Genomic DNA, 24,602 nt, shown 5'->3' on the forward strand with positions numbered 1-24,602 from the left:
TGTGGGCCCCATAGCAAAAGTTTGTAAGGGCCCCTATTTATCACCTAATGCGGAAAAATGTATAGAGCACATAATACTTTGACAGGCAAAGTGGGCCCCTTCCAGCTCTGGGCCCCATAGCAGCTGCACCCCCTGCACCTATGGTAGTTACGCCCTTGCCCCCTTTAGAAGTGTCCATAACTCCAAACAGTACCTGCTGCGGCACTCTGAAATCTGGCTGTTAGGCAGAGTCTACACATTTTGACAGGACACGCATTTTGACAGATTCCTTTTAAAGGGACCTGTTTGGCAGAAAGGAGCCTGCACATTTAAATCTATGGCCGCGTCTACACATTGGGGGTGATTCTGGTTGCCACGCAGTGCTGCGTGTCTTTTTATGCCTGCCCGCTGCCCGCAGGGATGTCCCCCCCACATCGCATGCCGCAATCCTTGCACAGCTGTGATTTAATGTTTTGCATGTTCACCGAGTACACACAAAATTAAGGCACTCAGGTGTCTTTGTTTGGTGTGTGTCCTGTGGGAGGACAGGGCGGGTATCTGATTTCACCTGTCACCCGCGTCATCAGGGCACTTATGAGAACACCCAGTGTTTCCATGGGAACGCCCATTAAACACTTGGCGTTACCATGGACGAATCCCCCAGCCCACCGCCACAGGCCTCCAGCACACACTGTTGCGTGTGAGCGCCCAGCGAAAACTCTGTTCACTGTGACCGCACGCACACAGCATATGCGCATGCGCACATAAAAAATTTGCATGAGAGCTCATGAATCAGAATTACCCCTATTGCCTATTAGCAGGATGCAGTTGAACAGGCGCTGTTTAGCAGGATACTCATTCAAAAGGATATATACACAAGCCAGCTGGATCCTGCTAAACGCAATGCGTAGACACAAGAAACTGCCTCCTGCTAAACAGGATCGCGTTCGACTGCATCCTAATGCAATATGTGGACACAGCCAGTGGTCGAAGTGGGGCGGTATACGGGGGTATGCCATACCGCCACTTTAATCTGAAGATAAAAAAAAAACCTTTTTTTTCCCCCTCAGGATGCTCTCTGATCACTCAGCAGCGCATATTGTGCTTTTGTAATACCCCTGTACAACGGGGCAGTCTGGCAGGGGACGTTGATGGACAGGGGGGTGTCCGAAGGTGCGCACTATATTCACTCTTTACTTTTCCATACCCCCACTTCAAAATTTCCATACCCCCACTTCAAAATTTCCACTTCGACCACTGGACACAGCCATATTTCCATTTAATAATATTTCCGTCTAGTTGTCATATCAATATACATACCAGTTGAATGCATGAAATGGAATTTTAAGCAATAAAAATAACTTTTTTGCCTTAAAATAAATTAGTGTGTCTTACCTGCCGGTGTAACCAGGCCTCGCTTTCATCTTCATGTTTCTAGATGTAAAAAAAGCAAATCATTTTGGATTCCAGTAGTAAAACATTGGAACAAAGTATTAATTAATGGCCAATATTGGTAGTTAAACGGCATTCCATCTAACCTTTATATCTTTTCATATTGTAAAAGGCTACACGCTATCAAGGAGGGGTGTGGTCATGTCACCCTGGAAGTGACCACAACTTTATCCAACCCTTTCAATGTTATGGGCACCAGTGGCAGATGTGTAGGACATTAGTAAAACATATGTAGAATTGTTCTTATTGTCACCCAATGTAGCCCATGTAATTGAGTCAGATGCAGCACGTGAGACTGGCTCACTGTTATTGGCAGTGACATCCTATAGGACATACCGTACCTTCTAACTGTCCCGATTACAGTGGGACAGTCCTGCTAACTGGAGACTGTCCTGCTGGTCTGTGGTTTACAGTGTCCCACAGGCAAGGGGTGGAGTGTGCAGTTTGGGGGAGCCGGGATAACTGCTGCTCAGCTCTGCAGAGCAGCTGGTGATCGTTAAAAATATGCTGTGCGGATGCGCATGGCATCTCTACAGTGCAGGGAAGGAGCCAGTGTCTGCATAGCACCTCGGGGGGTGCTGAACATGCCCCCAAATTTATGACAACGAGGGATTGAGGAGCTTAGACTATACCCACTGGACTTGAAGGTGAACCCACTTTTCATGGTTGGATGTGCCTTCAGTGCGGCTGGTTCCCATTCACAAATGACTAAAGTTGTGAGGTATGTATTGGTTGCACTACCTGCTAGGCACCTGCATGATAAGCAGTCCCATTGTGAGGTGTTTCCTACCTCCAGGACTGTTGGGTGAAGCTGCGAAAAGCAGACAGCAGTCTTGCTGTAGGAAGCCACTTCCTGTCTCATCATCAGCCCTAGCTGGCTTCTATGGGCTGCAGCCAATGCAATCCATAGATGAGCAGTACCATCACCGCTACTGCCTATGCACTGAACCTGGCACCTGTCATTTTCGTTGTGTAGTTGCCGTCACGGCTGTCCGGTGGTGGGGGGCAAGGTGGCAGGGACCAGGTTACACAGCCAGCAACAACCCTCCTCCACCCGCTGCTCATTATGTTTGCAAATATATCAAAACTAGCAAGCCCGCTCGAAGCAAAATCTTCGAAAGCTAGTTGGCTCTGTAAGAGAGAGAAAGAGATGTAGTTCCACTCGCTGCCAACAGATTGCAGTGTTTCGGAGACACACAGACACTATACATATATATATATATATATATATATATATATATATATATATATATATATATATATATATAATGGAATATCCACAATCCTAAACACTTTTAGTCCCAATGATTTCAGACATGGGAGATTCAACCTATAATATTCTTCCTTATTTATAATTTGTCATCCCTAATCAGGATATTTGCATAAAAACTAAAGAGTTAATATACAAAAACCCATAGACCTACTAATGACAACCATATTCATAAAAGCATTCTTCTGTATTATTCTTCAGCTCACAGGAAAGACAGCCTGCTGGCTTTGAATCAATGGCTACGTATCAATGCTTAGAGCCTTTTTTTGCCTATTTTGATGATGAAGAAATAAAGGATTATTTGTAGTTTCAGCAGCGAACCATAACACGTCCTTTCCTAGGAGCTGAAATGCCTAGCGGGATTCTTGTGCGATGCACATGTGGCTGCTCTCAGGACAGTGTTTCGTACTGCTGGGTGTCTGGAGATTATGGCGTCTCAGAGCCCAGGCAGCAACAGCAAGAAATCCACAAATGCATTCATTATCAATGCTGACACCTATATGAATTCCCAGCATATTTATCAGGCTGTTTTGTATTTACAATTAAGTAAAGTCATTTTAATTAAAACTTGATATTGAATTCATATAAAGTATTTTTTTGCACTTTGGCTTTGTAGTTGATAGACATATATTAGAGGAAGGAATGTGAGTAAAGGAAGATAGCCGTCTGTAAAATGAACAGCTAATTGTAATCAGCAATCAGAGGGTCTAATTCAACAGAAAGAAAGAATGAATCATACTGAAGAAATCATGCTGGTTCCATAAATGGACAATAACAGCACAAAAACATCCGGTCAGTCTGCTGTGGCCGTGCATACACAGCACATAGACTGCACACACACTGCATATATACTACACATACACTGCATACATACTGTACATACACTGCACACACACACACACACACACACACACACACTGCATATACTGTATACTGCACATACACTGCATATATACTGCACATTCACTGCATATATACTGCACACACACTGCGCACATACTGCACATATACTGCGCATACACTGCACACACAGTGCATATACGCTGCACACACACACACACACACACACACACACACTGCATATACTGTATACTGCACATACACTGCATATATACTGCACATTCACTGCATATATACTGCACACACACTGCGCACATACTGCACATATACTGCGCATACACTGCACACACAGTGCATATACACTGCACACACACACACACACACACTGCATATACACAGAACATAGACTGCACACACACTGCATATATACTACACATACACTGCATACATAATTCAAATACACAGCACACACACACACACACACACACACTGCATATACTGTATATGGCACATACACTGCATATATACTGCACATTCACTGCATATACACTGAACTCACACACTGCATATACACAGCACATACACTGCATACATACTGCACATACACTGCATACATAATGCACATACACAGCACACACACTGCATATATACTACACATACACTGCGTACATAATGCATATACACTGCACACACACTGCATATAATGTATACTACACATACACTGCATATATACTGCACATTCACTGCATATATACTGCACACACACACACACTGCATATACACAACACATACGCGGCACATACATTGCATACATACTGCACATACAATGCACATATATTGCACATACACTACACACACAGCATATACTGTACACTGCACATACACAGCACACACACTGCATATATACTGCACATACACTGCATACATACTGCACATACACTGCACACACACACACACTGCATATACTGTATACTGCACATACACTGCATATATATACTGCACATTCACTGCATATATACTACACACACACACACACACACACACACACACACACTGCATATACACAGCACATACACGGGTACCTACACTGCATACATACTGCACATACACTGCATATATACTGTACATTCACTGCATATATACTGCACACACACACAGCACATACACTGCACATACATTGCATACATACTGCATTATACACTGCACATATACTGCGCATACACTGCATATATATTGCACATACACTGGCCAATGCGGGTGACTTGGAACTTCAAATACCAAATCGGATGGACATGCTGAACGATAATAAATATTTTTGGATCAGTTGTGCAAAGGCGATGTACAATTATCTTACTGAAGGGTGGATATTGGGATCCGATACGATTTCCCGGCGGTCGGGATCCCGGCGGTCGGAATCCCGACACTGGATTCCCGACCGCCGAAATCCCGACAAGGGGGGGACATGGATCGCCCCCCCTTGCGGGCTCGCTGCGCTCGCCACGCAGCGGGCCCGGTGCCTCGCTACGCTCGGCACGCTATTTTATTCTCCCTCTATGGGTGTCGTGGACACCCACGGAGGGAGAAAGTTTCGGGATTTCGGCGGTCGGGATTCCAGCGTCGGGATTCCGACCGCCGGGATCCCGACCGCCGGAAAATTAACCACATCCCGGATATTGGGCACACCTGACAGATAATTGTATAATATAGGCTCAGGATTACAAATATACTGTAAGCAATGACAAAATTCATTTGATCACTATCTTAGTTGCTTTCTAGCTGGTCAACTTCCAGTGTCCAATGTGATCTATCTATCTACAGTATCTATCTATATATGAACTGTCCGGAACAGGAACCTTTAATGATAATCCAAAGTGCCTTGGGTGCCAGGAGTAGAAATTGGAAGCGGATATTAGAAAGACAGAGTCACTCCAGATATATATATATATATATATATATATATATATATATATATATATATATATATATATATATATAGTAGATGAAGAATGAAGCGGCACTCACGAGACTTGTCTTTAGGTGAAAAAACAACAGCTTTATTCCGACATGTTTCGAGATGTCCTCTCGTCGAGAGGACATCTCGAAACATGTCGGAATAAAGCTGTTGTTTTTTTACCTAAAGACAAGTCTCGTGAGTGCCGCTTCATTCTTCATCTACTATATTGAACTCTATGTTCTAAGAAGGCACCTGAGCACAATAATTGGTGATTGATTTGAGAAGTGCCGGTACGACTGAACTGTATATATATATATATGTATACATACATACATATACATACATACAACTGAAATAATGGAATGAAGCTTAAAATAAGAGAGAATACAGTGTATAAATCATAACTAGTCATGTCACGCTTTGGATGCAGTTAGAGATTATTTAAGCATCTCAACTATAATGAGGTTTTTTTGCGTGAAATAATGACTTTCTGAATGATCAGTAGGAGGAATCTCATTAAATGAAATGTCCACTTTTAAACAATTGGCTGCTTTTATAATATAGCCATATACATACATATTTTAAAATGAAACAGGTCACCAAGTATTTATTTATTAATACACACACACACATATATATATCCAGTGCTATTTTTCAGCAGGAACCAGCAGGAACTCAGTTCCTGAACCTCTAATTAAATATGACATCATCAGGAACTGGGTTCCTGAACCTGTTCTGAGCCAAAATGTACTTTCCGTAAGATACGTTTTATTTAAATTCACATTTAAGTACAATATATACATCTCTTTCTCTCTTTATTTAATTGATCCACCCCCCAGACATATGTAAATATATATATATATATATATATATATATATATATATATATATACATGCTGGACCCCAGCAGCACACATCTTTCCCACTAAATCATTATTTGGGTGGCTGTCACTGATCTCTCAGTACCCATTTACAAAAAGCTTTCTCTGAGGAGCCTAGATTGATGGATCTTTTTCCTATTAAATTGGATGTATCCATATTTGGACCGATCATTAATTCACGCGTTGTATGACATCCTTGACAACCAATAGTGTCAAACATTCAACTGAATTGCTGTCCTTGTGCCACTGATGACGTCATGGATATGACGAAACATGTTGGGCTATGTACATTTTTCCGATGATTGTTACCACTAAGGCTGACACTGAAAGAATTTGTATTAATTAATGCTTTGCCCATAGGGCTGATTGTTATTAAGCGTTTTATTTATATATTTGTCTGATATCTCTTAAGTGCCCTCTGACCCTTTCTTCTTTGCCATTTCTAAAACAGTGGGTCCATCTAACAGGGGATCCCTCAGAGGTGCTGGTATTTTCATTCATTGAGCGTGAATTGGGGTAACCCCTACATTTATATATATAGTGGAAAAAACTATGCCATTGCCGGAAGTGGTAGAGCCTGGAACTGGGAGTGTGCAGGAGGAGATTGCGATGGGAGGTCCGATAGGTAAGCTTAATGGCATCATATTCCCAAAACGTTGAAATAAAACACTGCCAATTTTGCACACTACACAGTCCCTGAGTGCCGCCTTGTGTTACCTATATATCTATATATACAGGGCTTAAAATGGAGATGTGGTAAAGCTAATTTTCCATTTGCAGCCTCACCTCCGGTGGCACTACTTCTTATAAATAACTTGTTGGATATAATTTGAATTCAAGTAAAAAAGTCCCACAGTGAATTCCAAGTACAATATGGCCATCCACTTTTCATCTGACAAGTCAAACAGGCAGTTGATTTTAGTGGAATACATACAAATGACCAGTGGACTGGATGCTGGCGGTCACATGACTGACAGATTTACATACCATTTTAGTTAGCGGGTGGTAATACCTGTCTCTAAGGATATGAATTGTATTGTAAAGATATGAAAGATTTTTAGAGATTTTTATTTTTGTATTCCTCTCTCACCTGCTGTTACTTAATTGGAGGACTCAAAACACTAGCTGGTGTAACAAGGCAATGGCCACATATCACAACAGATACGCATATTGGCTATATACATCTACTGGATTATGGGAGATGTAGTCCATTGCTACAATAGACCAATTTCTAAAAAAAATAAAAAACTTTAAAAACATCACTGGAATTTATAAAAGCATATGCAAAAGGTGTCCCTATGATTATAATAACAAAGAAACATGCTTAGCCAGATATTACTTTTATGTCAAATATTAGAAGACTGAATTATTCTTCAATACGCTCTTTACTCATTGCCAAGGATTACTGACGCTATTTTTCTAGAAATAATAATTTCTATTGTTAAGATAGAAATGGAAAGCTTTACAATGATACATTTTAACATACAGTCTATGAAAACTTTTTGATATTGACTCCATGGTTACATGGCGGGAGCTTAAAATGAAATATCTACACAAAGGCAGCATGAGAGTCAGAGAGTGCTCCTCCATGTTCTTAGTGCCACCAATTTATCTGAAGCATTTGGCTGTAACTTACAGGATACAGATGTAGCGCCTGTCATTCTTGCAGGGGCTGGTGGTAGATTCGCCAGCCGCCAGCCCCTGCCAGCTGCCAGAAGGGGACGCGCGTGCGCACAAGACACGCATGCATCCCCTTACTACGGAGTTCCCCGCCGGTCCCCACCGATTTGCCGCCGTTCCCCGCCGCCTGATTCCACCTCCCCGCTCCCCCCCCTAACCGTACCCATCTCCCTTAAGCGGTGATGGGCAGGGTTTGTGTCCCCCGCCAACAGGAAACGGGGACAGTCAGATGGAGTACCGTTCGCCAGAGGGGGGCGGTCTGGCGAGCCCCGGCTCTAAATGATGGGCGCTCCATCTATATGTGGCTTGAGCAGGGGCGTAGGGAGGGCGGAGCCGGTGGAGCACAAGCTCCAGGTGCCGGGAGATCAAATGGCGCCGGAGCTGTGCAGAGCTCCTCCGCCCACTCCCTTCTCTGCAATGTTCCCTGTGCACACAAAGTTATTTTGCTGCCCACCGTCCGCACTGCAGCTGGCTCCAGGCATGCTAGTTGCGTGGTCGCACAGGGCACCGCCATATTAGAGCCTGGAGCCAGCCTGCCCATGCTCTGTGCGTGCTGTGAGGTGCCGGCATCTGACGTCAGATGCCGGCGCCGCACAGCGCACATAAAGACACTCAGCAGCGGCTCGCACGCCCGCACCCCTGGCCTAAGTTCATAATGCACGGAGAGAGCCCACCCGCCCGCCTGCCCCTTACTTCTGCTGGTATGGTATGGGACTGTGCATCACATCGCTCTCTTATGCATGAGCGGTTGTGTATAAAAGTCCCCGGCGCTGGGCACAATCTTGCACCATGGCGCTTTGTTGGGATGGTGAGGGAGTGAGTTGCACCGCTTTCCTCTCAGTCTCACCCCACATTGTGCTCAGCATTCCGGCCTTTGCTGCAGGTTAGCTTAACTAACATCTGAGGTGTTTGCAGCTGTATAAGGTAGGGAGGAGAGCTTCTCCCCAACCAATTGCATTCATCACCCCAGCTGTAATACAAATTCCCTTGCTGGTCAGTTCTGCACATAGAAAATAAAAAATAAAATAAAAATACTAAATAGACACAAAATTTGAATGTTAAAATACAGATATTCACCTCAGGTTTAAAGCAAAAGAATAAAAAAAGACAGCCACATCACGCTGCCAAACTGCAGGCATGGAATATACTGTACAAAAGGTATGGCCATATCGAGCGTTCATACATTGGAAAACACAAGTATGTACAGTACAATAAATAGTGAAATTAAATAAATCAGGCGCAACTTAAACTCGTCCCGTCAGATAAGGACAATGAGCTTTTTAGTCCCCCTTGGCAACGAGCTATTTAGTCCCCCTTGGCAACGAGCTATTTAGTCCCCCTTGGCAACGAGCTATTTAGTCCCCCTTGGCAACAAGCTATTTCAGTCCCCCTTGGCATTGAGCATGAAGTCCCTGGCTTTGAGCATGAAGTTCCTAGCAATGAGCATGTAGGTAAGTGGCACTTAAGTGTCAGATGTGTAATGGGAATTACGGTTTGTTATATAGTATGTAATGGGCATTATGGTTTGTAATATAGTATATAACTACTAATTGCATTATGGTGCGTGGTATAATATTAGGCCGCACTCCTTTTTGCCATGCTAAAACCCTGCCTACTAGAAATCGTGTGTGTGTGTGTGTGGGGGGGGGGGGGGTGGCAAACATGCCCTCGCTCCGGGCACTGCGGCGCCTAGCTACACCACTGGGCTTGAGGAACAGCTGTATGTAAAGAATGATAGATTAAGCAGCACTTTTCCGTGGTTGCTCAAGCAGGTGCAGGCTCTACATAGCCACTGTAAGTGTAGGTGAAAGATGCCACGATATGTGGCCTCATTATATAGGCTATTTATCAAATAATATTTCCTGGATTTTCCCAGAAAACAGCAGTTTTCAACAGATGCCACAAATATGAAATATCTTCTGACCAGGGCCGGTGCAAGGCACCGGAGCCCCCCAGGCGAGTCGGGGTGGGGGCGCCCCGGTGCCGGGGGGGGGGGGGTGTACCTGTCCTGCGGCTGTGTATATAAAGCTTGCGGCGGCAGCGGGGGTCCCTGCAGTCAATAAGAATTTAATAACGAGCGCTATCCGCCTGGCTACGCGGAAGCGCCTCTGTTGTGAAAACACTGGCCGCACGGCGCACGCTGATTGGCTGAATCTCAGCCAATCAGCGTGCGGCCAATGTTTCCACAACAGAAACGCTTCCGCGTAGCCAGGCGGATAGCGCTCGTTATTAAATTCTTATTGACTGCAGGGACCCCCCGCTGCCGCCGCCGCAAGCTTTATATACACAGCCGCAGGACAGGTACCCCCGCGGCACGGGGGAGGGGGGGCGAAATGCCGCCCTACAGTGGCCGGCGCCCTAGGCAAATGCCTAGATTTGCCTAGTGGTGGCGCTGGCCCTGCCTCTGACTGTACATACAGGGACCACAGCAGTTTTCCATTTCCAAAAGTTTCTATAGGGCAGTGGTTCCCAACCTGGGATACGTGTAACTCTGGGGGTACAATGCAGACTGTTTGGGGGGTACTTGATAGTAATATTGGTAATGGTAAAAGAAGAGTAAGAAGTCTCCCGATGGTTGGAGAAGTCTCCCGTTACCGTGGAGATGAACGCCATTGCTTCACTCCCGGTTCCATCTACAGCATCATCAACGTCTCCTCATGCTTTTGCCCCACCAGTAATCCACTGGGAGCTACCAGTGCTGGCCTCAGACATCAGCGATCATCTGCCCCACGCTGACATGGATGGAAGGAGCAGTGGTATTAATTCTTCTGGCATTAGCGGGAACCCTGGTGACAGTACACAGCCAACGTCCAGACACAGAGGGAACCGATTCCTGACCGCACACTACTCCTCCATTACACCTTAATATATGGATATGCATACCACTCACATCCATTCTGTTTGTAAGGGTCAGATGTATCAAGCTTCAAAAGTGATAAACAGTCAGCCAATCAGATCCTACCTGTCATTTTTCAAAACCAGCCTGTAACATGGCAGGGAGGAGCTGATTGGATGGTTGTTTATCACTCTCCATTTTATCACTTTTGAAGCTTGATACATCTGGCCCTAAATACTGTGGATATTTCAAATTGGGAGGAGGGGGTACTCATAAATGTAAAGCCTATTCAAGGGGTATGGGAGAGAAAAAAGGTTGGGAACCGCTGCTATAGGGGCTACAAAGCTGTCATACTAGCCAGGCTCTGACCCTTATATCATAACACCATCTCCAGATGGCTTTACCCTATAGTACCGAAAAGAACATAGCATCCCTTTATTTGCTAATTGTAGCCTATTATAGCTCAGATTTCATGTTTGGGTCAGAGGGTGTTTGAGAACTTACATATTAAATACTGACACTACCTTTAGCAGTCCAATATTGCTTGGCTTCTATTAATGGACAGGAAGGGACTAGTTTTACATAGCGTGTCACATCAAGTTTAAATCTATAAAGCACATTTCTTGGTGCCAGATACTGTATACTGTCTTGTTTTTAATTGTATTTCATCTCCAACTTGTGTTTCTACCATTTTTTTTTTTAATTTATAACCTTATAAATAAAAGCCACTTATTTACCTTTGTGCACACTCCAGTTATGGCATCACATAACGTCAAAATAGAAATGTTCTGTGCCCTGTTTAACCAATTGACTGCCACTTTGGTATTGGTTGCCCATTTCACCATCGTTATATAGTATTCTCTGCAATGAGAAGAAATGTTTTACAATGAGCTGTTATAATACTGTCTTAGTTACTCTTTATTCAATTATCTTTCTAGCCTTCAAGTAATCGCATAGTCAGAATACAGTATGGTAAGGTACTTTGCAAAAATATCACGTACATTTATACAGGAGAATTCTAGCTGATCCTCAGACCGAACATATGTAAAGGTCACTCATTTTATTTTATAAGGAAAAACACACAAAAATATCTATATATTGGTGCAGAAGTGAGGTTTATACATTTCTGGCAGTACTGTTTAGGCCACTTCAGAGATGTTTGCAGTTCCGATGTGCAGTCTACGACAAGCGCCGTTTTCTGAATCAATAGCTGCAGGTGTCAGAATGGTCAGTCCCACTGACCAGTGGTGTACTATCTTGTAAAAAGCAGTGTGGATAATGATAGGGGCTCTTTTAATTTGCTAAAGCTTCTAAAAATTAAAAGGGGTGCTGTTGCCCATAGCAACCAATCAGAATGGAGAAATGATAGAGAGATGATAGAAGTTGATTGGTTGGCAACATCACCGCTTTTCATTTTTAGAAGCTGGTGTAAATGTACTCCTGTATGTTTGGGCGCCTACTTTAAAAACATATCTTTTTACTAGTGGCACTAAAACACAGCTGTATACTAGTATATGTATAGCAGGACAATTGACGTTTTTTGCATTTTGGTATCTACACATCTAGGAGCGGTAATGAGTGGCCTTCTGGAAAACATCCAAAAAAAGCCTCCACTAGTTTTGTTTCTGGACGACTGATAAATAACAGTAGTACTTACAAGGAGCACTGATTAGCTTTATTTAATAAGCTTGTACTCTGAGTCAGTACTGATTGATCATTCAGGACTGGGTGTACAACTGAAGTGCAAGATTGAGCCAGATAATCCAACACAAACTGACATTTCTGATTACAAGATGAATGTTCTGCACTTGTAAATGGAAAAGGCTGGTCCACTTATGATGAATACTGCAGGGTTTATGTATCAACATAATTCAATGTCTGGGTTGATATATTGCACTATTACTTTGTGCATTGTTGAGTAGAAATAGTAATGTACACATTAGTTGATCATTTACGGTATGATAATAGCAAACACTGATTAATCGGGTACAACATAAATCAATATGTATAGATGTTTATCGTGAGTTCCAGTAGTAGAATGTGTGGCTTAGCCAGGTACAGTAGTTCCCTGCTGTCTATGTGACCAGAACATGCTGTATAGCAATGTATGGGAGCAATTCTAAATGCAAGTTATTCGGATGTTGGACAGTACAGTACATCTGTTATATGTCTTGGTTCTCGGCAGTGCTTAACTATCAGCTGACACTTACTCATTGACTAATCCATTTCCTGTTAAAAATTACAATCTCATTCCCTACCACAGATTCGGACACACCTACTGTACTGGCAATAGTTTCAACAGGAGGAAACTCACACACCATGGAATATGCACAAACTGCAGGCAAATAGTTGCAAGATACTGTACAATCATGGATCCTGTTGAGGTAGCCTCTTGGCTCCACATTAGAGTGTGATATAAAGGCAGTCCTGTAAACAGTGGATATGTCAAGGGAGGTGCAGGGTGAAAAGCGGAGCCTACTGTATGCAGTGTTAGGTGGCTTCATATCATACTTGCCTACTTTTGAAAACTAGTTTTAGGGAGATTATAGTTGGTAGTAGAATTTTGCAAAGTGCCTCATTGAGGGGGCGTGTCATGCTCCTCCCAAAGGGCGTGTCTAGTTCCATATATGGAGAGATTGTGAAAAGAGATTGTGAATGCGGCACCTAGAAGCGTGGGGGTGTACTGCTACATCTGAGAGGAATCTTTTAAAATGACTTACTGTATTTGCTGGCGTATAAGACTACTTTTTTCCCCTGAAAAACATGCCTCCAAGTGGGAGGGTCGTCTTATACGCCGGGTGCACTTATATAACACTTATATTTTGAGTGGAAATGTTGGGGGGTCGTCTTATACGCCCTGTCGTCTTATACGCTGGCAAATACGGTATATCCAAATGTAGATGAGCCCCAAAGCAGTTAGTAAGAGCTACTATACTTGCTAAAGTGCTGGGAAATGGTGCAGATGATTCAATGTAAATGTATCTATCTCTCATTCCTTTTTTCCTCAAAAATGTAACAGTGTAATGTGGGCTAGGTGACATGAGGGAGATTGGTAGACTAATGAGGGAGAGAAGGATATTGCTGCTACAGATGGAGCCCCTGTCAACTTTGCTCGGCCTCCCCTCTGGCGAGCGTCGGTGGACCCGGACTCGATTGAACAATCTTTCGGCGGCGGGGCAGCGTCATCCTGCTCGTCTCCGCTTCAGGGAGACTGGCAGGGTTGGGGGGGGGGGGGGCGGCGAGTGGGACCGTCTGCGCCAATGGGGACCATCTGCGCCGATGGTGGAGGTGGCGGACGTCGGCAGGGAGCTCCGTTGCCACAGGGCGCGCGATCTCCTGGCGGGAGCTGGCGGCTGACGGGGGCTGATGAAAATTTTGCCAGCCCCTGCAAAGATGTAGCCAGCTACATCAGTATTTCAGGGAGTCTCCTGCAGAATGCAGGAGGGAAGGCAGCTATGCTTCATAGCCGCCCCCTCCCTTAACCCTTTGAGTGCCAATGTTGCTGTGAGAGATGTGCAAAATATCTGCTAAATATGGCAGGGCCGTAGTCGTAGAATATGAATCACTTTAGTTGTTTAAGGCAAATGATGTGAAAATTATGTGGAGAAAATATTTGGAAGTGACTCGCTCCAAAATTTGGGTCAGCAACTGTCTATAGCCAGAGAGGCCACGGGCAGCCACCTACACAGGCTAAACTGATTGGTGTGCACCTGCGTAGACATGCCCCCTTCTCATGCTCATCCACTACCATCCATTCTCTGCCTCCTCCTTTACCAAGTACTGTCCTGGTGACATACATAGGTCCATACCTTCAGCCATTCAGTGAGTCCGCTGATCCTAATTTAGGTCAATGATTTCCAAAATTACTCTATTCTCAATTTGATATACAGCACATAAAATAATTGTACATTGAAAGGGACATTCACAAGATTGGATTATTTTATTTTACTTTTACTGTATATAAATACTTGCCTTCCCACCCGGAAGCTACGGGAGGCTCCCGATTTTTTTGTGTTAGTCCCTCGCAGTCCCAGGAGACTTTTCCTGCATCCTGCCATTTTAGTGAAGTGGGCAGGATTGTGTGATAATTATTAGTCAGGGATTCATGTAAGGGGGCAAGGATAAACGACAGGAACCTTGAATCGTGGGCATTTCCTGTGTTGGAATTCTCCCGGAGAACAGACTTAACAATTAGGTAAATATGCTTATATAGAACCAGCATATTTTGTTGCGCTTTACTAACACAACATGTATATGGCTTAAATAATATTTAAAAAATCGAAATCCTTTAAACTTCCAGACATGACACTCCAGCCTTCCAGCCATACTACACCTACTCAAATCTCAAGAATCTCTTCCAGACTCCTGAGAGACTAGGCCAGCCTCCTGGTTCCTGCGTACTTGCCCAATATAATGGGAACAGGGCATGCAGGGCCACCAATAGGGGGGTGCTGTGGGTACAGCTGTCCTGGGCCCCAGCCTCTGGAAGGGCCCGGGCAGCTCAATTAGACCACCGCAACCCCCTGACTGCCTCCACTGGGCTCAGTGCACTGAACAAAGCAGGTCCCGGAGTGCAGGCTTAATAGACCCAGTACGCTGGTGGCCAATTAAAATGCTGCACCGGCTGCTGAGAAAATCAGAGCTCGCGTACCGGAAGCCAATCAGAGTAACTGCCGGTACGCAAGCTCTGATTGGCTTACCAGCCGATGCTGCATTTTAATTGGACGCCGGCATCTTGAGTTGAAGAAGCCTGTGCTCCAGTACCTCCGGGCTGCAGCTCAGCAGTAGGGAGAGCATGAGCAGGGTTACGGTAAGTCAAGTGAGGAGGGGATACGGTCATTAGGTTTACAGCAACTAGGTCGACAAGCATTGGGTTGACACCACTAGGTCGACATGGGATTAGGTCTACATGGGTAAATGTCGACATGTGTCTAGGTCGACATGGGTCTAGGTCGACAAATTATTAGGTCAACACAAGCATTAGGTTGACATGGGCAAGGTTGACAGTCAAAAGGTCAACATGGGGTTTTTCACAGTTTTTTGAGCCGACATGTGCCGACAGGCGGTATTTCATGCCCTACCATCCACTAGGGCATGGTGGGAGAATAAAATAGTGTGCCGAGCGTAGCGAAGCACTGCGAGCTAAGCGAGCAGTGCGAGGGGATGCGGTGCACTTTAAACTGTGTCCATGTGGACTGTGTCGACATTCAGGTAAAAAAACAGTGAAAATCCCATGTCGCCCTTTTGACGGTCAACCTAGCCCATGTCGACCTAATGCTATGTCGACCTAGACCCATGTCGACCAAGACACATGTCGACCTTGCTGCCTTTTGACCTAGTGGTGTCGACCTAGTTGTTGTAGACCTAACAACCCACAACCGTGAGGAGGGGGAGGCCCGGGTCCCAAAATTCCTGAGGGCATGACTTTTAGCAGTGAATTGCCTCATGGTGGACCCACTCCCCTTTGCATAGTGAATCAGATCACAACATTATACAACAGGGAAGGGCCCCAATGATGCATTTTGCAGCGCTCCTATGACCACGCACCTCCCACCTTGATCTCACTTTCCGGGATCTTGTTGAAGTAAGTGTGCCTCTAGATATATTTTTAGGAAATGAATGCATGGTAGTGCACCTGATTAATGCAGGTCCTTCCTCATTTGCTATGTGGCCGTGTTCTTCCCCGGAGTCTAATATTTAAGAAGTTAAGAATATTGGATTTTGCTTAAAGTTTCTGCTGTATTCTGATTAAAAGAGTTTCACTTCTACAAGTTCGAAATAAAGTCTACGATATTCTAGTTAACTTGTCTGGAGCTGTCAGACTCGGCGCTCTCTGAAGATTTCAGTCTGAATTGATTAATTTCACTTTTTCATTTAAAGGAAAGAAGGGGGAAAAATGGTGAAACCTTAATGAATATATGTACATTTCAATCGAATGAGACCGCCGCTGACCTGCATTTTACTGTAATGAGTGTGAATGGAAGGAATTAAGCAGACCTGAAGAACTGATTTAGTCATTGAAATGCGCTGATTATCATAAATTAGAATTTTTCAATTCTGCAAAAACATTTCTGGAAGCCGGAGAAGTACATAAAATAGACTAAATAAATAGCTTCTTAAAGAACACTGGTACATTGTAATATAGGTCGCAACCTTGCCTGCAGCATATTAACACAGAGGTACACTAAGGGGGTTATTCTGGGTGATTCGCAAGGCTGCGAATTTGCAGCCTTGAAGGTCCATCAAACCCCACCCGGTTAATGCTGGGCATCCAATCACATCCAGTGATTTCAGCTGCCCGGCCCCCAACGGCACCGGGCGATTTCCATGGGAACGCCCAGGGTTTTCATGGGAATGCCAATGAAACGCTGGGCGTTCCCATCTGCCAGTCCCCTGGCCTGCGGCCCCATGCCTCCCTCGCCCCCCGCCCGCAATGTTTGGTGTGTGCACGCAGCGAACAATCTGTTTGCCGTGGCCGTACTCACCCTGCATCTGCAAATGCGCCAAAACTAAGCGTGCAAACGAAGGGGCCGATGCGAATGGACCAGAATAAGGTCCTAAATGTTCTCATTTATTGTTCATTTTGGCACAAAATATATTTTCTCCCTTTTTCTAGGTAACAATGTTCCCAAATAAATAGCTACAGTAAATAGGAAATAATGTATGTTCTTTCTCTTTATGTCATACACGTGAAACTAATAATATATCACCTGGTTCTTGTTAGACTAATTGTGTTATTTCTTTTTTAGAAAGTGTGAAAATTCTGCACAATTGTACTGCTTTCACATTGCAAAAACCTGCTTTCAACCCGATTTTCTAAACGTGTCTTAAAACTGGTCAAAAGCCAGTTAAACCCCTTTCATATTGCATGATGTAAAGGTATATTGCAGTTTAAATACCGTTTTGTACCTTTCAGATTCAACCCGTTTCACCCATAGAAAGCCATACAATGTCATTTTAAATGTTTTTTTTCCTGCTTGTGGGCGGGGATCAAGTGTGGTTATCATTTATAGCAAATACCGTTTCTGAGCTGTTCAGACTGCAGGGAAAACGGCTCAGAAACGTGTAGGATCCTGCTTTTAACACGTGTCAAAATACCGGTTTTCTGTAACCGGTAAATTGACAATGTAGCTTTCACATTGCAGCTGGAACCGTTTTAAAGCACTAAAAAAACGGCAATATACCGTGTTACAGCCTCAATGTGAAAGGGGTATTATATTCAGAGAGAATCAGTTGCATCAGTATTGTAATGTTCTACCATGTGGCCCTGCAATGCTACAGGACTGCATGTAAACTACAGTATAGGGGAAATATCGGTACCAAAACATGGGGGTAATGATATAATTACAGTGTAGTAGTAAAGGTGCCCATACACAGTGCGATGAACTCCGTGCTTTTAGTACTAGATTGCATTGTATCTTGTACAAAAAGGAAACAATGTACTACAGCACCGTGCTTTTTGTACTAGACACGATGCAATCTAATACTAAAAGCACCTGATTTAGGATGGGTTTGTTCAAACTAAAATCTAAATTGCAGTGTAAAAATAAAGCAGCCAGTATTCACCCAGCAAAAAAAAAATATAACCCACCCGAATCTAATGGTGTGTATACATGGTGAGATTCCTTTGCTGTTCAATTAATGCTGTGTACACACTTGTACAATCTGCATGAGATCCAGATGAGATTTTAACTATGTATACAATTAGACTATCTGCATACATTTTAGACTATATAGTGCAGATCTGCACTATATAGTCTATGCAGCCAAGACTTTCTGCATGAGATCCAGATGAGATTTTGACTATATAGTCAAAATCTCATCTGGATCTCATGCAGATTGTACAAGTGTGTACACACCATAAGATTCAAATGCTATGCAATCTTTGCTAACTCATGTGCTCTTTACATTTATTTATGTGCATATACTAACTACATTCAATCTGCATTAACTAGTCATTGCTGCACTGTCAGCATCGGAACGGGATAGAAAGCTTAAAAACATGTTCTATCTCCATTCGATGTCTATGCGATCCCGATTCAATTTTGACTATATAGTCAAAATAAAATGTCAAATTGTACCGTGTGTACACAGCATAACTCTCTCTCCCCATATGACATCTACCCCACCTGCAGTGCAGCATGGTTTGTCCATTATAGGAAAAAATTTACTTTGCGATCCAGTCTGAATTAGGCCCTTAAATAGAACCCTAAAAAATGTGGTAAACGTAGACAATTACTCCCATTAATTATGTAGGGAAGAACATTTACAAGATGCACATACACAGAGAACATATGCCCAATTCAGCTTTATGTAATGAGTAAGTATGTGACAGAGATACAAGCTTAGCATATGAAGCTCTGTGTACAAACAGCGGGGCTCTTCATCATGCTGACAAAGCCAGGGTCTGTCAGCGCAGTGCTGAGAACCAGCCGCTGGAAACTGTCACAAGCGCTTTGGATTTTGAGAGATGATGCTATGGGGAAATGTGAATCCCGCCAAGAGCGTTTATCCGACTTCTCTCTGACAAACACACAGGTGAATGGAATGTCCTGTGCTCTCAGCAGTTTTCTTGCCATTCTTCATGGACACTTTAGTGTGAGATGAAGCCGCGGTTTATTGTTTTCATTGCTGACAAAAGTAATTTACAGTGCAAAACAGTACAGTTCAGAATAACAAGTGGAACGCCCTTCACACAACAGGAGATGTGAATGTTCCCGTGGGAGGAGAGTGGAAGTGTGATGTAATATAACGGTACATGTTAAAAAGTAAAATACATATAATACTATACATGTATATATTGTTAGTAGCTTGTACAGGTAATTTTCATGGTTCGTCCACTGGTTACATTATTCAAACTTTAATGAAACATCAACCTTTCTGCTGTACTTCCTGTAAGTGACAAGCAACCCCAAGCATGACCAAGGCGGGATATGGTCATGAGGTCTACAGCACGATGGTCGACAAGCATTGAGTCGACACCATTAGGTTGACATGGGTCTAGGTCAACATGGGTCTAGGTCGACATGGCTTTAGGTTGACAGGTCTTTAGGTCGACACAAGCATTAGGTCGACATGGGGTTTTCACAGTTTTTTGAGCCGACAGGCGGTATTTCATGCCCTACCATCCACCACCCCATGTCGACCTTGCCCATGTCAACCTAACTCTTGTGACGACCTAATGACCTAAAGCCATGTCGACCTAGACCCATGTTGACATCGACCCATGTCAACCTAGACCCATGTCGAATGGTGTTGACCCAATGCTTGCCGACCTACTTGCTGTAGACCAAATTATCCATACCCGTCTAAGGCTGGGTACATATTGTTCGCTCGATCGACACACAATATATATCACTAGCGTATTGGCTGGTGTATACACCCAACATGTCTCTGAAGGATGTCAGTCACAGACATATTAGGCCAGCCCAGCGGCACAGCCAATGCTGATCATGCAGATACTGTGTATTGGTATATCTGGCTGTTTGTTATACAGTAAGTCAGCCAGGGCAGCCATTGACTATCACATGAGAAGTTGACAGATACATAGCTGGATTAAATAGGATGGGAATAGGGACAGGGGTCAAGTTCCCCCAGCCCTCCCAGCCCTCCCCCCCCCCCCCCCCCCCCCTCTTTGGCAGCCAGCGAAATGCAGTCACTAAACCTGCAATAATAACGTGTACAGTGATGTAACTGCAATAATAACAGTAATAACTATAACATATAACCTATGAATTTAATTTGAGATAACATATCTTTATATAAAAGTGATATTTGTAATACGCTATGGTGTATGATGTGATTGGTGACTTTTGCTTCACATTTCCATTTTATATTCAAATAAATGTCATGCAAGTATTAAATAGTTATTTCATTTTATTTCACTATTTGTACTGAATCCTATGTAGGCAAAACACAGTGATCGCCAAGGAGACACTTAAGAGGCTAGGAACAGTGGGACATTCTGTGCAAAGAGCCAGCCATGTGATTGGATGATTCACATTACATCACCTTGCTAATTATACCTAATTGGCATAGATTAGGAGGAGTATGACTCATCACTGTTTTGCCTTGCTAGTCCTTTACAGCTAGATTGGCGTACAGCAGTAAAACCACTAAATCCACCAGGTTGTCTAAAAAAGCTGTAGGGTTGATGAATATCAAAATGGTAAAGTAAAGTTTGAACTAGTTAAGGTTTCCATGGTAAGCAGATAAAAATAAAATTAGAGGGCCAGATGCACTAAGCTTCAAAAGTGATAAAATTAAAACATAGAATGGCGTTTCCCACACTAACATATTCATTTACAGTAATACTGAAATCGACTTGATTTTCCTCTGTGAACCATTGAGTGAATCAATCACCCATGTGACCAGAACAAGACAGCAGAGTAGATAAAGTTGCTCCATCTTCTAGAAGCTAAGAAGTGATATTATATAATGGCACAATGTTACTTCTCTCCTTGAAGAACAGGATCTATACTCAGATACTTTGATGTGAGCTAAGATATGAATGAAAAGGGCACGTATTCTCTATGAAGTCAGCGGTTGTCCAGTGTACTGTACCTCATTCTTTGATCATCAGGCGGTGTCATTTCCACATGGTGTAGAGGTCCATTCAAGTTAACAACATGTAAGGTAACAACTGGATTCTCAAAGCCAGCCTAGAACAGAAAACGCCAATAACTGTAAATGACATTATTGAATCATTCTAACTTGGAAATACAAATGCACACTGTGTACCACCTTGTAATGGAAAATAGATTTTTAAAGCATAAGCACTAACAAGCCGCAGTCTGCTTCTTTAACTAACACTTATTTAATTGCACAGTTTATGGCCACTGGCCTGAGGCCTGAGGTTAAACCGATATCTAAATAACACTGGAATCTTACGGTCTCAGCTGCTGTGAGTTACTGTAGCTCCAGTGGTGGTTGTTCCAGAGGAGGGGCTGTAGCACGGTACAAAATTCAAATAAGGGAGGCACACCATATGACAGTGAGTCAGTTTGGAATGGCAGTTGGTGGCAGTTACTGTGCCTCACATATTTGAATTAAGAACTGGTCTGCAGCCCCATCTCTGGAACTGCCAGAGTTCTATTACAACATGGCCTTAACGCCATACTTGGCTACTTTTGAGAAATCATTCAGGGAGATTGTGAAACCAACACCTATGAATACAGCATACATTGCCAGCATACACTGACAGCATATAGGCATACATTGCCAGCATACACTACCGGCATACACTATCAGCATACACTGACAGCATACACTACCAGCATACACTGCCAGCATACTGTACACTGCCAGCATACCTCCCAACATCTGCATGCAGCCCCATGTGATGAATTTTAGGGGTGTGGCCTCACAGGAAGGGGGCATTGCCTATACATGCGATGCTGTCGCTCCCCCATTTTCGGCTCTGTGAGCTGCTGGTTATGCCCCCATGCCATGACCTGGCTGGGGCTACTTAATCTTGAAGGGATTTGAAATGTCATAATTGAACCCTTTCTATTTACTCCAGCAGTAGCGTTCTGACAATGTGTCAGTGACAAACACCTATTAAATGTTTATCCTAAATAACTCCTGTTACAGAATGGGTATATGGCTTGGTAGTGTTCCTGGCAAATTCTTGATCCATCTATTTCACGCTTATTTCAGATCACGCTACTTGTGATGTTGCCGTAATGGAGACAGTGATTCAGAAATGTCAGTAAGGATCCATCTTGCTGAACTGTGAGTTTATATGACACTGAACCTCCCAGCTCTTCACACGGCTCAATATAACCACTGCTCAGATCTGTTCCTGACAGAAATCTCTGATACACAACCACTGAGGGACTTATGTTCTAGGCATCAATCTAACTGCAGAATGTGTTCCGAGCGTGATACACGAGAGGTGTTCAGCGAATATGTCAGAAAGTAAGGAAGAGATTTAAGATGAGTACAGCCGTTATTGATGTGCAAGTGCTGGAAGGACTTTTGGATTTATAAACTACAGTAATATGTCTCTGGACTATTACCCTAATTCCGTGGGTGTATATCAGGGGCTTGTGCAGCAGTACTGTTCTCTTTATTTATATAATGTCAGAAAATGTGTTAAGAAGAGCTTGTTCCACTCTTTAAAAGTAGATAAAGCAAGTAATTTCCCAATCCCACTAGCTATATGGTGCAAGCCCTTTCTCTCGTGACCCCCTTCTGTGCTGGGACCCCCCTGACAGCTGCATGTTGTTATTCAGTGTTTCAGGCTTTATTCTCCTGACGTCTCTATTTACTCCCTGACGGCCAGAGGCGGATTTAGACTTTATGGGGCCCGAGGAAAGATACCGGTTTGGGGCCCTCCTCCCTCCAACAACCCATAGCACTCTATGTTTGCTCCTGATTGCAGGCAACATCGATACCATCCCTCAACACTGATTTCCAACTGTGGATGTGATGTGATTGGCTGGAGAATAGGAACATTTATGACAACATACTGTAGAGCAGAATGCTGCCGCTACACTTTTCCTAAATCTGAAGTGATCATACTAATAGTCACCATTGTACAATCGTTCCAGAGAGTAATGACCATTTATGCTATTAGACACTTCTGACACGATTACATTGTTCATGTGTTATATTATATTACACATATTACATTTGTTTCTTGTTGAAATAAATCAAATAAATTCAAATATATGCCAAATACAGTACCGTAATAGAGTTGCATATAAAAATAAACCCATCTGCCTGCTTTCCTTTATAGCAACAGCTTCCCTCAGCTAACTTGTGAATTTATTAAGTCAACAAATCTCATTGCATTTACTTCCAAGTACTGGCTGGGAATGCCGCTTCTGTTTCCAAGGTCTGAGTCAGAACTACAACTGCCAATGTACTGTACACCTGGCTTCTTTTTATTCTCAACCACATGCCATGGTTATTATTTACATAAAGTCTATGGGCATTATATAATGGTCTGCAAGATGTGGGCATGGGTGACATTCGGGTGAGATAGCCCATGGCTTTAAAACAGCAATAATTTAAAAGGCAAAACCTGGTTGGTTTTCATTGCGGGCTAGCTCGCCAGAATTGCGCCCATGCCCACAGCCTGTACCCTATTTAACAATAATAATATAAGCATTACTATTTTTCAGTGCAGTAAATAGCTCCCAATTGTCTTACCTTTGGATAATGATAGTTTTTCATTGTTGGGTAAATTGATCCAGTGTACACAGGAATCTCCATAGTGGGTACTTTGTTATCGTTGATTGTTGTATATGCTAGTCTGGCGCCATCTGGAGCCCACCAGTGGGCAATGTGGGATTTAAATATTTCTTCTGTAGAGACACAGCAAAAATGGTTTAAAACAAACTCGTTGAATAAGAGGAACACATGATGTAATTAAATGAGCACTAAGCAGGAATATATTTTATGCATAATTTCATTTCATTATCTTTATAAAATTTGTTCTATCAATTGAGGTTAATACGGCTGCACCGAGATTTCATTTTCGCCTAAAAGGAAAATTTGAATAAAAACCTGTAATGCTTTCAAGCTACGTAGCAATAGGACACACACATACACACAAACACACACAAACACACACACACAAATCTGTACAGGAAGGCTGTTTACACCTGAGGCTAGGTAAGTGTACTGAATTTTTGTGATTGGCTGAGGATAGGAACCCTGTTGCTAGGTAGAGCTGTTATATGTATTTTCTATTGCTCAGTG

General features: G+C 43.3%; 1 protein-coding gene across 5 annotated transcripts in view; it reads right to left on the bottom strand.

Moving 5' to 3' along the window:
• DPP6 (dipeptidyl peptidase like 6) overlaps window positions 1-24,602 on the bottom strand; it is a 1,240,611-nt gene that overhangs the window by 69,681 nt on the left and 1,146,328 nt on the right. For all 5 annotated transcript variants that reach the window (XM_083189040.1, XM_083189042.1, XM_083189039.1 and 2 more), the window contains 4 exons: window positions 24,051-24,205; window positions 21,456-21,553; window positions 11,630-11,753; window positions 1,375-1,413 (listed from right to left, as the gene is read on the bottom strand). In XM_083189040.1, coding sequence (XP_083045166.1) covers window positions 1,375-1,413; window positions 11,630-11,753; window positions 21,456-21,553; window positions 24,051-24,205 — 416 coding nt within the window. The remainder of the gene's footprint in view (window positions 1-1,374; window positions 1,414-11,629; window positions 11,754-21,455; window positions 21,554-24,050; window positions 24,206-24,602) is intronic.

This window comes from Crinia signifera, chromosome 5, assembly GCF_055691185.1.
Source record: "Crinia signifera chromosome 5, ASM5569118v1, whole genome shotgun sequence".
Taxonomy (NCBI): domain Eukaryota; kingdom Metazoa; phylum Chordata; class Amphibia; order Anura; family Myobatrachidae; genus Crinia; species Crinia signifera.